Source organism: Python bivittatus, unplaced genomic scaffold, assembly GCF_059951505.1.
Source record: "Python bivittatus isolate LINGU-HERP-01145 unplaced genomic scaffold, Pbiv_v1 ctg000190_np1212, whole genome shotgun sequence".
Classification (NCBI taxonomy): Eukaryota; Metazoa; Chordata; class Lepidosauria; order Squamata; family Pythonidae; genus Python; species Python bivittatus.
In genome coordinates, this window is record NW_028277042.1 from 19,862,250 (window position 1) to 19,879,265 (window position 17,016).

Below are 17,016 nucleotides of genomic sequence, written 5' to 3' on the forward strand. Positions count from 1 at the left end.
AATTCAAAGTACAGAATTTGCCACTTGCACAATAGCTACTGAGTTGGCTTTGTCGAACCATTCCCATTTCCAAGATGCTTCTCCTGATCAACTCTGCCCCAACAGAACGAAATGTGTGCAATGAAGAGGGGTGTATACCAAGCTTTGGCCCACAGTGGGATACTGAACTTAAATCCCTTCCTTCAGAGTTATGGAACAAGTGTCAGAAAGACAGGAGTGCAACTGTCAAATCCTACAAGCTTATACATATTCAAATTTATTGCCTGTACCAAAATGCGTAGCTGGATGCTTTGCCTGGAATTTAGAAAAAAAACAAGAATTGCTGCAGTTCAGCAATTTTAGCAAACTGCCTATTCCTGCCTATGCAGCAGTCCAACCTCACCAGGCTGCAATTCTTCGTAATAGCACATAGAATAAATTACTAATTCTGAATACTTAGGGACGCTTCCTGTGAGCGCCCCCACGAGCCAACGTCCTGCTCATTAGCAGGACGGCTTTGCGGGGGAAACTGTGGCTGGATGCTGGATGCTGGATCTGGACCGGCAAAATTTCTCCAGGAGGAGGAGAAATTATTGAGATTATCCACATGACTCTGGACAGCTGCTACTCATGAGTAGACAGTGGAAACTGCTATTTTGCGGCTGACGTGAGTGGAGTGGCTAGGAGTCAGGATTTTATCAAGCTCACACTCACAAAGCAGACTTTTATGGACTTTAAGCGCGGTCGAGCCTTATTTCTTAATCACTTTTTGGGATTTGGATTATTAAAAAATATTTTTGTTTACTGGAGAGATTAAGACCCTTCAGGTTTTACCATATTCAGCGGGTGAGTTTCCTCCTCTTTAGAGGATGGTGCAAATTTAATTTTAGAAGTTTTGAAAATCTTTGATTTCTTGGACTATATAGCAAAAGGGTGCTTAGTATCTGGATTTTGGAAAGTTAACAATGGATTGAGGGGCCAGGGCAATTCGGAATTATAGCTTGGAATTAATTAAAAGATATTTTCTCATGAGAACATGGCAGCTGTTGTGGCTTTTTTACAATAAGAATGTTTTGGCTGTTTTTACAATGAGACCTTGAAGGTTGGACACTAGAAGGAACTAGAGGATAAGGAAGATGGAGCAGACAAAGAATATGGAGCAGAAATCTATATTGCAAACTTCTGAATCTCTATTAAGCTTCTTAATAGAATGGATCAATTGCTTGACAAGATGGACAGAGCGTGTTGTAACGAAGTTGTAGAACAAGAACAAATTGCAATGGATGTCTATGAAATTCCTTGGAAGGGGGACTTAAATGTAACACAAATGGATCTGATGGATGACTTATTCCCTAAACGACATGTATAGATATTAAGCCAAGAAACTGATTTGGATAATTTTTTCTTATTGGATACACAAAAGAGCTCTGTTAAAGTTTGGAAGGACTTTATTACAAGTGACAAACAAAGGGATAAACTTTACTTATTGAATATACAAGAGAAACTTATTAAATATCCGAAAGATTTTTGCCTTGAAACACAGATGACTGACCTCCGGGACTCTCTTTGAAGGGGCTAAAGAATATTTTTAAAAACTCTGGGAAGGAATACAAGGTTGGTTTGTTCGATCAGGGCTAAAAGAGGAAAATAGTTAAATCTGGTTGCCCTTGCTGGACTTTTGCTGACAAAGAATGATTGACGAAGCATTTGGATTTTGTTTTTTTACTTAGGAGATGAGCTATGAGAAGAGAGATTATGTTGTATTTAGAGATGGTGACAGGCTATTAAAATTGTCTGTACTTGCTGGGATGAAGGGGGAAGTTATTTCTTTTTTTTTGCTTTTGCTTTTTTTTTTCTTTCTTTTTTCCTTTCCACAACCCTCCCTTTTTCTTTTTTGTATTCTTCTGTTTGTATTTTGTATTGGCTTTTATTCTTTCCATTTATAATTCTTAATAAAATTATTTGAAAAAAAATCATTCTGAATACTTTGGGTAATTTATCACTAGTTTATTTCTGCTGTCAGAACACAAAAATCTGAAGCACCAAGTGCTGATGAAAAATGTACCAGCCTATCAGAGAAGCTTTTACAGTCACTGGCTCAATAACCACTATCTTACTTAGCAAGCTTCTTGCCCCAGATATTTTAAAAAGATAATTCCCCACCAAATAAAGAATCACATGCCTCTTTTTCGAACTGTAATTTTTAATCTTCCTGCAAAAAAAAAATGCAAACAGGATTAAGTTTAGGAGCAATTTTGCATATTAAACTGTAAGAACAGTTCAACCTTTCCAAGTATATACGCTGTTATGGTTTAAACGAGGATTCTGTTTCACCATAGACAGAAGCAGGGAAGAAACATCGAGATGATGAAACGGTTGCAGAATTTCAAACCCAAAGAGAAGCCTTGGTTCCCGGAGGCTTTTATTTCTTCCATTCATTCTTCTCATAATCCCACTTAGAGCAAAGGCCAGTAATCGGGTCTGATTTCATATCCAGCATCCTTTTGAGCTCCATGGCCTTCCAGTCGTCCGATAAAGTGTGTGGGACTGGTTTCAGAACTGCAATTTGATAAGATCATGGTTTGTGACCACTGCAGCTCGTCAACAACAACTAACCTCTCCCAAAGTGACAGACATTGGTGCATAGTTCATGCCCTCGAAAGAGAAAGGCTGTTAACGCTAATCCAGCAGCAAACTTATGCCCTTCATATCTTCACACCAGCCTAGAGCCCCTTAGCTTGCCACTCTTTTCATTTTGGAAAGACAAACATGTGACTCCAACTATTCAGTGGTCTGCAGAATTAATACAGATGAGCTATGGATGACTGTAACGAATCATGGCTTCAATTTACTCAGGTATGTCTACCTGTAAATATATGACCTGTATGTTTGAGGGTCTTTTAGCATTTTTCTTTCTTTCTTTATAATTTTATAGATTCTTTTTGGTTTTTGTACTTAACATTCTTAAAAAAGAAAGAGAGAAGGGCTTGGAATGGGGCAGCAAGAGTCCTGTGGGGCTCAAATGTTTAGCGCTCCATCCCCTTTCCTAGCCTTGCACCTCAGAAGCCAGTCAAAATGTGAAAAGCTATTTAAGAAGGTCCGGCTCTCCTTTTTTCACAATTCAAAATTCACCCACAAGTACAAAGGTCTGTGCAGGTACAACCTTAGCATTCTGTTCCACTCAATTTTCCTGTGCGGAAGGTTAAAGAGCTCCATAAAAGTGGAGGACTTACCATACAGAACCTCCCAAATGAAAAATAAAGCACCGATGCCAATCATGAAGCCAGCTAAACCCACAGCTGTCTTCCAGTCATTTGTCGGCTTGAGCATTTCAGCAAATGTTCTGTCAAATTTGATGTGGTATACTGGAACGAGAGAGAGAGGGAGGGAGGGAGAGAGGGAAGGGACAAAATTCCTCCTTGTGAAGAAAAAAAACCTGTAGCCAGTTTTGTGTTTGACACTGACAAATGAACACGTTTATATATTTTAAATAAGCCAGGTCATTTTTGTTTGCTTCTCTGATTTCTTTTCTCCTAACTTGTCTCCCCCTAGAGTGGTACTCACAAGCAATCTTCTCGTCAGGTGTAAGGGCACTCCAAGATCCCTTCTCTTTTTCTTTCAGAGCTTTTTGCTCAGGAGTGAGGTCTTGTACAAATGGAATATCCGGCAAAGGAATAAGAGGGTAATCCTCATATATTGGCTGAGTATAATGTGGTGCTTTTGTAACTTCTGTAAGCAGGAAAAAAAAATACAAAGCCTTATTCTATAACATACCACCTGGAAACTCAGAAGGACATTAGCAAGGCACAAATATAAAAACAGAAGAACAAGCCCGACAATTTTCATGCTGCGAAAGATTTTGCAACACCAAGAAAGAAACCAGTCCTCCTTAACACAAACCATTCCTTCAGAAGAAGCCACCGTGAAAAGCCCTTGCTAATTAGATCTGGATCCATTAGGCCACTACGATAGCCAAGACAAAGGATGAAAGAGACTGGGATCAACTCAGCCGCCTATCTAACGTGAAGGTCTCTAGGTAGACAAGTGAGCCGTCCTTTTAATTTTAGAGAGCTGTTATGAAGGGAAATTGCACTCCTACAGTGAAATGGGCTGGACAAAAACAATTTTCAAGATACCAGTTAAGATGATTAAATAGCTAGCTTATTTATTTATTAAATTTATATGCCTTTACAAGCTTACCATGTCCATGAGCTCTTACACAAACAGAAGTGGACAAAGCCCGCTTGCCAATCAGGCTAAATGCCCTAGCTGCCAACATCCTAAAACAGAAAAAAGGTACAACATTATGCAGCACAAATTACTGGGAATCCTCCACCTGCAATGTTCCTCCCCGTCCCCCGCCAATGCCACTTCTTGTTTCCTCAAGGATCACAACAAGAGCTTGTGTCGCATTTAGAAATGATGCCAATTTAGACTTTGGAGTTGACGACAATAAAAGGATCTTCTAAGAAACAATATGAAGAACACAGAGGGTGGGGAAGCATTGTTTCAATCCTATAATAAGAGCCTCTGTTTAGCAGACACCCCAGCAAATATTTCTACTTAATTTGCTTTGCAGGGATATTATAACCAATCCTAACTAAGCTGACTCACAAATCAGTCAACTGAGTTTCATAAGATTTACTCTTTCACAAGCGAAGTCCATTTTAGAGTTGCTTTAAAAAGTCAACCCCAGTGAGTTCAGTTTACTTCCGATCAAGACTGTCAAAGACTTACTCATTCCCACCAAGATTCACGTCCAGGTAAAGGTGCCCAGGAGAACAGCCTTAGACTTATTCTTACTGCTTAATCAGGATTGGGGGGGGGGAGGGAGGGCGTGGGTCAGACTTTTTCACTATCATCAGAGAAGGGACAGGAGCAACCTGCTTTGCTTCAGAACCAACCAACACCTTAAACAGAACAAGGGACCCCAAACAGATTCCTTGCTCTGTCTTTTATGCCTTCTTATTATTAGATTTTTATCCCGCCTTTATATTTGGTCAACTCAAGGCACAGGACACACGCAAAACTCCTGCCTCCTCTTTTCCCCACAACCACAACCCTCTGAGGTGGGCTGGGCTGAGAGAGAAGGACTGTCCCAAAGTCACCCAGCTGGCTTTCATGTCGAAGGGAAGTCATAGTCTCCTGCTTTCTAGCCTGGTGCCTTCACCACTACACCAAACTGGCTATCGCCTCCTACTCTTATTCTCTTATTCCTTCTAGTCCAGTGTTATTGTTTAAGATCCTCAATACCTGGGAACATTTGAACCTGCATCATCATCATCATCATCATCATCATCATCATCATCATATTTTTACCCCACTTCTTCTATGTAACTCCAGGCAGCGAACCTACCTAATCCAGTCGCCTCCTCTCTCCCCCCCCCAACCCTGGGAGGTGGGCTGGGCTTTCCAGCCCCTTCACCCCTCCACCGAACCGGCTCTCACAACCGAGCCATTCCCCGTGATGGGCCACCGGAGAATTACGCCACAGGCCGGGATCTACTCCGGCCCCTCGTCGCCCAGCTCTGCCCTGCGCCGTGTCCACTGCCAGCCCCAGGAACGGGGGGGGGCGTGGGGGGCGTCCAGCCTGATGCAGAGGCAAGCCTCGGAGCCTCTTCAGCCGGGGGCTCCCCCCAAAAGAGGACCCGTCCCGCGCACAAGCGGGCCTTACTCGCGAGGAAGCTTATAGCGCTCTCTACCGACCCGACGTGACGCCTTCCAGCTCGGGCGGCGCCCCCTCTCCCCTCCTCAACCGCCTGCCCTCGGCCGCGGACGATGGGAGGCGTAGCGCGGGGCGCCCGGAAAAGCTTGGCCCGCTTCGGCCCGCCCCGCGTCCCCCCGCCGGCAGCCCCTTCGCGCCCCGGCCTCCGGGGAACCGGGAGTGTCCCTCCGCGGCCGCCGCCAACCACCCACCCGACGCAGCCCGTGTCCTCTACAGCCGGAGATGGAGGACGGAAGGAGAAAACGGGAGACGCCAAGCCAAGCCGGAAGTTGGCGCCCAAGGCACGACGGGATAGCGGCGGACTCGGAGGGCGCCGGCGCGCTGTCCCTCCAGGAAGCGGGTGACATAGAGCTATGGCACGAAAAAGGGCCCGGTCCGTCTGAGACTTCCGGGATTGCGCGGAAGACATGAGAGCGCCCGTAGAAGTCAGGCGCGGGGGACAGGTGCATGCCGGGACTTGTAGTCCCGGAGAGGGTCTTTCCCCCGCGCTGCCAAAGGCAGTGGCGTTTCAAGAGCAGGTCTTACATCCTCTCACCACGGAGGCGGAAACAGTAGAAGAAATCGGGAAGGCGGGTTTTCAGAAGTGCTTGCTGGGCTGGGGTAGGGTGGGGTGGGGTAGGACTCTTCATTGCAGAGCAGCTGCTGGGTTACCTGCAACTCCCCCCACTCCCAGCCAGCAGGACTCTGCGAGGGTCCCTGACGTCATTGCTTTCCTCCCAGGCTCCCCTGCTTCCTGTCCTCCCGCCACCCGCCAGCCTGGCCCAGCCTCTGCCCTCTAGCACTACCGCCTCTATGGTCGCAGCGGCCCCTGTCCCCATGGAGACCACAGAGACGGGCTAGAGCGGGCCGCGCTCCCTCCGCCTCCCCTCCCCTCCCTCCGCGCACGCGCTCGCGCGCCTGCCGCACGGCGCCCTGCCGCTTCGCGACGCTTTTGCGGCGTTTCCGCCCTCGACGGCGCGCCAGGGGAGCCGCTGCCCTTCGAGGCCTGTCAGCGGCGGTGGCCGCGCGGAGGCCGGAGCGCGGCGCGATGAAGCTGAGCACGCAGGCCTACTGCAAGATGGTGCTGCACGGCGCCAAGTACCCGCACTGCGCCGTCAACGGGCTGCTGGTGGCCGAGAAGCAGCCGCCGCCCCACCGCGGCCGCGAGCGGGAGTCGTCGCCCCACACGCTCTTCGTGGACTGCATCCCGCTCTTCCACGGCAGCCTGGCCCTGGCCCCCATGCTGGAGGTGGCGCTCAGCCTGGTGAGCGGCCGCGCTGCCGGCTTCGCGCGGAACCTCCGCGCCCAGGCGCAGTACCTCCCCGAGGGGGGGAGGGAGCCTCTAGGGCCGGGCGCAGGGTGAGATGGAGCCTCCAGCCCGAGGAGCAGTGTACCTCCCTGCGAGGGAAGGGGGAGAGCCCGCGGAGGGGGATCTGGGGGCGCCCCGGGACCCCAGTTCCTCTGCCCCGAGTGAGGGGCGATGGCTTGTGAGGCTACAGCGGAGCTTTCCCAGACAGGAGCAGTCTACCTCCAGGGAAGTAGGCTGGGGGGGTCCCGCCTCGGGGAGCAGCCCCCCGCCTGCATTGACCTCGGAGTGGGGGTCAGTTGGGGCAAAGGGGCCTCTGGAGTTCAGGGGGGCTGGAAGAGACTCTTACGGCACCCCCAGAATCAGGACTGCGAGTGGGGGGTTGGGGAGGGGGCGGGTCTAATTGTTATCTGGGCATCCGTGGTTGATATTACGCCAGGCATTAAATCCACCTCCAGTGCAGTCTCCACAGATGGGACCGTAAAGAGAATCTCTGTAGCTCAAGGCTGAAGGGGGGGGGGTGCTTGTGTGCTGAGCCTGGGGGGTGGTTTGCAGATGTCTCATTACCCAGCTAAGGTACATGTGAGGGGGAGAGGGGTTTGCTGCCTGTTTATAGTAGTCTATAGTATAGTTTATAGCACATTTCTCAGCCTTGGCAACTTTAAGACCTGTGGACTTCAACTCCCAGAATTCCCCAGCCAGCTGGCTGGCTGGGGAATTCTGGGAGTTGAAGTCCACAGGTCTTAAAGTTGCCAAAGTTGAGAAACTGGTTTATAGTATAGTATATAGTAGTGTATACTTTATAATAACAGTATATACATGCCTGTTTATACTTGCCCTGCCAGTTTTGGTGGAGGTGTGGTTTCCTCCTGGCGGGTTCCTTGATTAGAGTATTGTTTTCTGCCTTTTTGTTTGTCTGGGGTTGATCCCTGCTTCTCTAAGTGTTGGCTGTTGGAGGGGATGCATCCTAGTCTTGTTTCCTTCAAAACAGATCAACCATCCGTAGACACATAGAGATAAATCACATTTACCGGCCATTCAAAAGAGGCAATAGAAAACCTAGGAAGGAAACAGATAGGAACCACCAAGGAGGAAACCAGACCCCCACCAAAACTGGCAGGGCAAGCTATTATATATAAACGGGCAGCAAACCCCATACTCACTCACCCTGATGATGCTACCTAGCTGGGTAATGAAGCCTCTGCAAGCCAACAGCCAAGCTCAGAGAGCACTAAGGGCTCCACAGATGAGGCAGTCCAATGGGATTAAAAACCCATGGAATGAAGCTGTTTGGGCAGCTTTGTGACATGTCAGGAGGGAAGGTGCTGCACAGACCTCAGAGGAGGGGAGCAAGTTCCCCAACATGGGGGGCAGTGCTGCAGAAAAGGCCTGCTGTCTTGCCCAAACCCCAGGGGCTTCACGAGTGGGGGACTCACAAGATGTTGCTGGGCTTTGTAGGTCGGCTGTAGATGGAAGTACTTGGAAAATGACATTTTCTTCCTGTATCCAGTGAGACTCACTGAAAAACGCCAGCAAACACCTTCCTGTTAAACAGTGTAGCTTTATTGTCAAACTTCAGACATTCCTTTGCCAAGCAAAGCGAGGCCTGAAGTTAAACAAATGAATGCAGTCTTGTCTTTTTTGCAAGCGAAACTGTCTGCAAAATTAGGCTTGAATTTCTACCTGGTGGGATTGAAAATACAGCTGCTGTAGAACCTGGACAGTGTTGCAGGTCCACATACAAACTAATTATGAAGCAATTGGATTTGTCTGTTTCCAGCTGAATTGGAAACGGACAGAGCTGAATCAATTAGTAAATCGGTGTGGTTTGCTGAGTGGGACTTAGGGCAGATTGGAGAGACTTAATTAGGGATAGTGCATTATGTCTTGATCAAGGCACTGATCTATCTTTGGGCAACTTTTTATTCTTGCTGTTCTCCTCAGCAGTAATCAGATTTGACAGCTTTATTTGTAGATCGGCAGTAGATATAATGAGAAGTGAAATGTACTGTTGACCTGGGTCTGGCAGGCCTAGCTATCCATCTGGCCCAAACTCACAAGGCATAAGACTGCAATTCAACAAATAATAGCAATTCAGCAGATAAAATATTGAAAATGGGCGGCTCTTCACCAAGTACTGATTCGATCCAACAAAAAGTTACTGCTTGCATTCTGTTCCTGTAGGGTTATTATCAATAGACATGGATCCTTAAGAATAACTTGTTAACCAAAAATGCAAAGTGGTCCTAGATTTGAAAACCATTATAAGCCTGCCCTTGCCAAAGAGTGATCAAAGAATATTTCAGGCCTGCTCCTTACTATGAAAACACATTCTGTTTGTGTGTTTAGTTTTTAGCTGCAGAATCTCAACTTGCAGGCTATTCCAACAACAAATTTAAGGCCTTACAAACCATTATGATTGTGATGGCAGGTGGCTCTTTAACAGTGGTACTAAATGAGAGCTTAACAAAACACATCTACATCATTTCATTGGAAAAGATTATTTGCAAAGCTTTTAGACAGTTTAATTTGGGGATGGAATTATGCTGCTAAACAATGAGATTGATGTGTTTGAGAAACAGGAGGTCAGAATGCAAAATGTTTGGGAATCCTTTTTTTTTAAATATAGCCAGAATATAAATAATTGCTAGGTAGTTTTTTTACTTCCCTAAATCACTGGATTATCTTAATCAGATAATCTCATTATGAGAAGTAAATATAGCAGGTTCAAAGCTATCAAGCAGGACCAAAATCTGAGTTTGGATAAATGCATTCAGGTCAGATCGTGCATCCTAACATTTAATTCTAAGTATTTTAATAAAGCTTTATGGCAGATTAGATGATACATTATGATAAAAAAACCCAATGAGTTTTATACAAATGCTGACAATAATTAAAGTGCCGAGTGGGAGGAAGAAGACATCTCTGGGCCTTTATCTCCAGATCTTGACTGTCAGGGTTTCCTTAAAGCTGATAGCCCTGTCATCCAGCTTGGATGTGGGCCACTCAGAATGGAATTAACAGAGTGCTTTCTGGAGCCTTCTCCTCCCCAAGTTCAGCCTGTGCTGACCCACCTCTCCATATTGTTGAAGGAATTATAGATGGAAGATGGGGGTTAAGTGGTTCCTTTGTTCCTGCTTGAGCCCTCTGTCTGTTTCTCTTGCTCTGTTCAGCTGTTCTCTCTTGGATCAGCCTTTCCTTCCATTTTCCATGAAGTGATCAGAGGAAGAAGAAGAAGGGTTCCCTTCCCCTGTGTGCTGCCTCTCTCTCAAAACATGAGGAAGAACTCCTTCCTCTGATTAGTCCCTACGTCAGCCCCAGAGAACTGAGGATGGATAATGAAAATACTGTGGCTATAGCTGGTTCAGTTAGAGTATTTCTCACCTGGAAATGTCATTCATGGTATCTGCTCTGTTTGTCCTCACAGTCACCCTCTGATGTACTAGGTCACTCTGCATTTGCAGATGGTAAACTAAGACTAAGGGAACAGTTTGAACAAAAATGTGGAGATATTGTGGCAGACATGGTATTTGATCCTAGATCTCTCTATCCGCTGCGCTGATAGCAAGATAGCAAATGAAAGACGGTTGACATCCCATGGCATTCCCTTCCAGTGAACAAGATGAGCATCAAAATCCTAAGTTTGTTGCACATTACTGTACACTATATATTTCCTTAGACCCGCTAGTTCAGAAAACACATTTGTAAGATGTGTAACCTGTCTCTCTGCAGCAGTTGGCTGATTATCATTAGCAAAATAAAGGTTATAATATAATTTATCACAAAGTTAAAGCCCTGCCTAAGAAGCTTGACAAAATAATGTTTTGTATACAGGGCACACCTTTCAGACGTCTGGCAGGTTAAAACCAATTGGCGGTTGTTTCATCTTCTCCATTGTTCTAGCAGCTTTCCGCATGTCCTGACCACAGGTGTCAAAGGATAAGTCAGTGTGAAATAACCATCAAGGAAATGGGTATCAGGCTGCTGCTTGAATTGAATTGCCTGCTGCAAACCTCTGCTGTTTTAGTCTGTGCCTTGATTGCATTTGGGCTCTTACAGTTTTTTTTTTTTCCAATGATCTTCTTCAGATTGATTCTTGGTGCAGGGAGAACAGCTATGTAATAGCTGGCTACTATCAAGCAAATGAACGTGTGAAGGATGCCAGGTGTGTAGCTGTGTTTCTTCCTTATCCTTTATTTAATCCCTCTTTTGCAGAAGAATCCTTCCCTATTTCTTCAGAGCTGCTTGTGCTTTGTGTTACACAAGTTAAGCAGTTGGAGAAATGGGGTTAGGGTTCTAGAGCGGTGCTTCTCAACCTTGGCATGGCTGGCTGGGGAATTCTGGGAGTTGAAGTCCACACAGCTTCAAGCGGCCAAGGTTGAGAAGCACCGCTCTAGAGAACGGTAAGGGGAGACTACAGAAAATAGTTTGGGACTCTTTAATTCTACGGTTGAGAATTATCCATATCCGCTGTTGATGAGAGGGAAAAAAACGTTACCCCTGTAGTTGTTTCTTCCGTCAAGTTTAACTGAACCCAGGATCTATCCCCTTACTGGCTTGTTCCATCCTCTCTGATCAAGTTCGTTCTTTATCTTGATTGATGTGACTCCGAGCCAGATTATACAGGCAACTTCTCTTTGTTTTGTAGTCCAAACCTGCTGGCTGAAAAGGTCGCCTCCAGGATTGCAGAAAACTTCAGTGACACGGCCCTCATAATGGTACGTGAGCATTCTTTTTTGCTGAACGTGGTCACAGTTAGTTTCTTCCGTGACTTGCTTCAAGAGTGGTCTAACCCCAGAGGGGGCTGGGAACTGTCAACTCAGCCCAAATCTCTCCGACCTAGTCATATGCATTAAGAAGAAAATTACAGAGTTGATTATCCAAGAATTCTGCCACATACTTTTACTTTCAAATGAGAAATCTATATTGAAGCAGTTCAGACCCTTATTTTTTTTCATGCTCTTTTGATGTAAGGTAGAAGACGCTCATTTCTTTTCAGAACGGACAGCTTCTGCCTGAAAATTGTTTTGGAAATGACAGCAAGCCGCCTTATTCCTATGTTAACCAGCTGTCACACCTAGAGATCCCTGAATAGCAATAAACTAGGCGCTCACTGTTCACACACTCCATTTTAATGCATTGTCATAACAAATACACCCTTGTTTCCTGTTCTGTGTTAGGTGGATAACACTAAATTTACAATGAAGTGCCTAAAACCAGCAGTTCATGTGTATGAGCACCATGAAAATAAATGGAGATGCAGAGACCCACACATGTGAGTATTCTTAAAATACGCCTTCACGTCTGAAAAATGAGTGGCTTCTTTTGCTTGATATTTTCCTTCCGGGCTGATTCAAAAAGTATAAACGATTCAGAAGTATCCACACTAAAATGTTAGTGCCGTTTACTACCATGTCCCATCACAATAACTGATCCATTAATGAAGATTAAATAACAGTTTGCCTAGTAATATAATACATCTGCTTAATTTATCTAGTAACGCAGCAGAACAGCACCAACAAACTTAGCAGTAGAGCAATATGTAAAAATTATTGTAGGAAGGAATTGGGCCCTGGGGAAACAAGGGGTGGGTTTTGATACAGAAGCACGGGGTAAGCATCTTGTTACATTCCCGCAGCAGTGAAACTGAATCAACTCTGACAGGCTTCTAACGTGAAGAAAATAAAGTGCAGATCCTGTTTGCAGTGTGGGAGCTAGTAGAATTCTCAAAACTTTGTCCCAAGGCTCTAATTTTTTGAAGGCTGCTCTAAGCGTGAGGTCTAGCGTTATATGCATAAGCCTGTGCACCTCCAGTCGTTTCTTTTTGTCTCCAGTTTTAGACTCACCAGAATTTAGCATTACATCTGAACTCTAAAAGTATGATTGATCTCAATTGTGGAGTATTGGGGGGAAAGCTGTCTTCAGGCATCAGGGTTTGAGGTTATTTTCTTTCATTAACATTCTAATCACAGTTCATCCAGCTGCCACTGGTTAAAAAGGGGGGCAGAGATTTCTCACTTTCTTGCCTTTATGCTGGAAAGGAGGGGAGCAAGTGTTACACACGCTGCTCCCAGGTTCGGCTTATGGTCACTCACTCACACACTCACAGCCTGTTGAGGCACGCGGATCTTGTCAGCCCCCCTTGCTTTCTACCTGAGTTTTCCAGATAGGTGCGGCTGGAGCAGACAGACACACAGCCCTGGTCAACAGCGGGGAAATAATTGGGGATACACACAAATCATTTCCAACTGAATACTGAGGCACAAGAGGTTCTTTGTAATACATGGAGACCCAGTGAATTTAAAGTAACAGCAAAACTTTACTGGTTGCAAGGTACATTTGCTCTTTCTCACACACACACACACACACACGCACTCATCCACACTTACCCAGGTCCTTCCCAACTAGGCTGCCAGGCACTAGCTAGAGGGACTGAAGCCGCCAAGTCTGGATCCAAAGGTGACTCAGACAACTCAGAGGACTCAGAGTGGGCAGGCTTTGGGACCCTTTTATCCCCAAAAGTCCTTGCTGGGTTGATTTACAAGTTGATGGGATTGGGGTGAGGGTTTCCATGTGCTCAGGCCCAACTTCCTTTTTCTGGTTCAGGTCCTTTGTTTTTTCCTTAACGACTTGCTTCCTTCTTACCTACCTCCCTGAAGGGATCTCATAGATAAGTTTCCTGGCTTTTGTCCTCTCTGCATACTGCCTGCTTCATCTTTAGTTTATGGCAGCTTCAGCCTAGTTTCACACAAGGAAGTCTGAGGCTGACCCACATTATGCTAAACCAGCACCGTGCCAGAATGGGACTAATATGTGAACTTCACTTTTCTGACATGCCCCTTTTTGTTGAAATTCCCAGGGTTCACCATGGTTGGTAATTTCAGCATCAGTTTCACTTCAGGTGTACTAATTCCTCAGATCGTCTTTTGCTTCCATTGGTTGGTTCTTGAAGACCACTGATTCTTTTATTTCTCCCTTCCCAGTGATTATTGTGAAGATTGGACAGAGGCCCAGAGGATCTCTGAATCACTTTTGGATAGCCGCTCCTACGAAACACTAGTAGATTTTGACAATCACTTGGATGACATTCGGAATGACTGGACAAACCCAGAGATTAATAAGGCTGTTTTACATCTCTGTTAAGAAGATTCCCACTGATTCGACTTGCTGGGATTTTCACTGTGCTGAAGAGAAAAAAAAAGAGCATTAATTTTCAAATGTAAATAGAGAGGGGATGGTCCCTTCAGGTGAGTGAGACCCATCCCTTAGAAAAGGATGTGTTGCTATGCAGTCAAGTCTTTTTAATGAGAATCTTTGGGACATCAACCATATTTTGGAGCCTTTTCTGTTGATTGCCCTTCCGTCCTCATCCTGGCATTCTTGTTACTCTCCAGTGAGAAACGAGATCTACTTGTTCCAAATCGTTCGTATTAAAAAGTTTTGACTTAACTTTTCATATCCTTTAGAGATAAATTTTTAAAAAAGAGATTTATGAAATACCTTTCAGAGAGCTAACTGCTAGTTTTATTTTTAAAGAAACTGCATCTAAATCGATAACTGAACTTTCCACGGTCAGGTCAGTTTGGAAACTGTTGTTCCAAGTGCTGATTTCTGGACATGGTTGCAATTGACTGATACATTCTACAAGGAGGAAACAACTTGAGATACAGTATATTCCCAGATGCTGCCAAGTTTCTTAGTTATTCTGGGAATGCTGCAATTTTTCTCCTCCAGTTTGAGTGTTATGAGTCCATTTGGGTTCACCTTGAACACCAAGCCTCTTCTGTGAGTTCAGTATGGGTGGAAGAGGCCAAACAGCCAAGTAAGTTATAAATACGTGTTTTTGTTCACCAAACAAAAAGCAAAGTAGTTCTCTTTATTCTTGTGCCTGGGGGGAAAAAAACCATGTAATTTCTTTGATGTTTAATTATTGCACAAACATAGGAAAAGAAGTTACAGCCATGGATTTCAGTTCCTGAAATAATTACAATGAAGTGGCCTCTAGCCCCAGCACTCCCGCCTTGGTTCCCCCTTCAGGAAAGGGACTCTGGCAGCTGCTTGGTCTGATTTTGAAATATACTCTTCTCATTTGCCGATTCTGTTCAAATCCTCCAAGCTGTGATTAGTTATTCAGGTTTTCAGAGACCCTCCTTTTCCAGGTTCAGAAAGAATAGCCAGCTGTGATTCATCACGAAACAAGATGCAAACTTTTAATCTTTTAACACAAAGGGGGAGAACGTGCCACCCCATTCAAAATGGCTGCACTCCAAGCATCGTGCTCAGGAAAGCCTCCCCATCCAATCTTTCATCGAGGTGCTGGTTCCCCAGTGCGTAACTCCCATAGCACCCACACGTACTGATGGACACATCTCCTGTCTACATTCTAGTAAAAGTAGATGTTGAAGAAGAGCACAACTGTTGATCTTTCATAGCTGGCGTTCCTGTTGGTTCTCATGCTATTTTCTTGCAAGCAGATTTTATAGTCTTAACAGTTTGGTTTCATGTTGAGCTGTTTGGATCAGGCTTGTAATATAATGGTTTTGTGGTGTAAAGTGTAAAAGAGTCTTTCAAACGTTAAAACCTGTTTCGCTTGGGATTTTTTTTTCCTTTTTTAATATAACTTTTCATGGGGATGGTTGCATCTTCCTTGTGCTAATTGTTTTTCATGTCTGATTTTCTTTGTTTCTTCCACCCTGACCGATCCTGTATTAATGCAACCTTTTATTTATGGCATATTCTGTATCTCAAAAGTAACCGTTTGAGCTTTTATGTTGCTTTCTTTCCCTCATCACCTTGAAAATAAAGCTGATGAAACAAGCCTCATTTTGTAAGAAAATGTGATTCTGAATATTCCATTTGTTAGGCTAAAGTTGTCCTTAGCAGAGAATTCCATAGCATGGAGGAATTTTCCTGGCTGTTGAGACTGAGGCTCAGACTGTGTTGGGAGGCAGAACAGAGTCTTGTAATTAAATGTATTTAACGTGCAGTGGCTGCTTTTAAAACCTGTACTCTCTGGAAGGAGTGTTTGAATTGCCTAAACATTGGCCCTGTTGCTAGCTGGCTGGGCTACCCTGCTCTTTCGGTAATGATCTGAAGACCGTTGGCAATGCCAGATGCTGAATATGTGTCTCTGAGGGCATGTGGAAAATTTTATGGGGTATATTGTCAACTGGAAAACGTTTTCCACCTTAGAGAGCTTTGTTTGATTGGCATGTTTTGTTGATTGCTAGAAAAAAAATGCTAAAAGCATTCCTGGATCTTTATTTGTGTGTTTGGTTATAAACATCAGTACTGTATTACAATTAGAACAACAACTGATAGAGGAGCAAACACACACACTCACACACACAGGCACAGAAGGTAAAACACAGATACGGAAGTGCATGGAAGAGTCTCTCTGCCTGTGATCAGTCTCCTTGTGTAATCGGGGTGTTACTTGGGCCATCCATAAGTCTCATTCCCTGTTTTGCTGGCTCTCATCTCTGCCACGGGCATCTGATCTTGCAAATAGGCTGCACAGGACCACAATCTTGATATGGTGACAAATGTACTGCCTTGCTGCCTGTTTGAAGCTTAGGCCTGATTATATCTGCACTCAAGAGACAGACCTTTTTAGGGAGCATGTGCGGTTTATAGCAGACCCAAGCTTCAGAGAGATCCTCACTTGCTCACAGTCCTAGGGGGACGGAATTCCTTTTCAGAGGACGCCAGCAGCAGGTGTTGCCTTAAAAGATGGGTCCTAAACATTCTGGTAGCCCATTATTCCAAGCAAGTTGATGGGACTGTTCGGGACTGACAGATTTCGCTGATGGAGTGAGCATCCCAGTTGGGAACATCACACCAGCTCCCCTTCCTTGCGTAGTGCAGTGGGTCTGCAGATCTAGGCTGATGGATCGCAAGTTAAGAGCTGGGCTTGCCTGTTGTGGCCTTGTGAACCTTCTTGCTCTTTAATAAAAACCTTGCTGGGAACATGTGTGAGTTTTTAATGTATCCCCAGGCTTATAGAAGCAACTGGCTGAAAAGCACT

At 45.1% G+C, this 17,016-nt stretch overlaps 2 protein-coding genes across 4 annotated transcripts; one reads left to right on the forward strand and one right to left on the reverse strand.

The window, feature by feature from the left end:
- Positions 1 to 2,164: 2,164 nt before the first annotated feature.
- Positions 2,165 to 6,044, reverse strand: COX4I1 (cytochrome c oxidase subunit 4I1). 3 transcript variants are annotated; one of them, XM_088136177.1, is made up of 5 exons: positions 5,896 to 6,044; positions 4,180 to 4,259; positions 3,544 to 3,708; positions 3,213 to 3,344; positions 2,165 to 2,538 (listed from the first exon to the last, which is right to left on the reverse strand). In XM_088136177.1, the coding sequence occupies exons 2-5, from the start codon at positions 4,256 to 4,258 to the stop codon at positions 2,402 to 2,404; spliced, it is 513 nt and encodes a 170-aa protein (XP_087992303.1). In that variant the 5' UTR covers position 4,259; positions 5,896 to 6,044; the 3' UTR covers positions 2,165 to 2,401. The 3 variants fall into 3 exon arrangements, with proteins under 3 accessions (XP_087992303.1, XP_087992304.1, XP_007427366.1); XM_088136178.1 differs by lacking the exon at positions 5,896 to 6,044 and adding an exon at positions 5,686 to 5,836; XM_007427304.4 differs by lacking the exon at positions 5,896 to 6,044 and adding an exon at positions 5,654 to 5,825.
- Positions 6,045 to 6,627: 583 nt separating this feature from the next.
- Positions 6,628 to 15,808, forward strand: EMC8 (ER membrane protein complex subunit 8). The gene is made up of 5 exons (XM_007431213.4): positions 6,628 to 6,947; positions 11,078 to 11,154; positions 11,638 to 11,707; positions 12,170 to 12,264; positions 13,973 to 15,808. The coding sequence occupies exons 1-5, from the start codon at positions 6,732 to 6,734 to the stop codon at positions 14,130 to 14,132; spliced, it is 618 nt and encodes a 205-aa protein (XP_007431275.3). The 5' UTR covers positions 6,628 to 6,731; the 3' UTR covers positions 14,133 to 15,808.
- Positions 15,809 to 17,016: the final 1,208 nt, after the last annotated feature.

Coding starts and splice junctions, on each gene's coding strand:
- COX4I1 (XM_088136177.1), bottom strand. CDS start 4,258: ATGTTGGCAGCTAGGGCATTTAGCCTGATTGGCAAGCGGGCTTTGTCC. Junction 3,709..4,179: donor TGTAAGAGCTCATGGACATG/GTAAGCTTGTAA, acceptor TCCTGCTTACAG/AAGTTACAAAAGCACCACAT. Junction 3,345..3,543: donor ACCTGACGAGAAGATTGCTT/GTGAGTACCACT, acceptor CTCTCGTTCCAG/TATACCACATCAAATTTGAC.
- EMC8 (XM_007431213.4), top strand. CDS start 6,732: ATGAAGCTGAGCACGCAGGCCTACTGCAAGATGGTGCTGCACGGCGCC. Junction 11,155..11,637: donor GAACGTGTGAAGGATGCCAG/GTGTGTAGCTGT, acceptor TTTGTTTTGTAG/TCCAAACCTGCTGGCTGAAA. Junction 11,708..12,169: donor GTGACACGGCCCTCATAATG/GTACGTGAGCAT, acceptor GTTCTGTGTTAG/GTGGATAACACTAAATTTAC.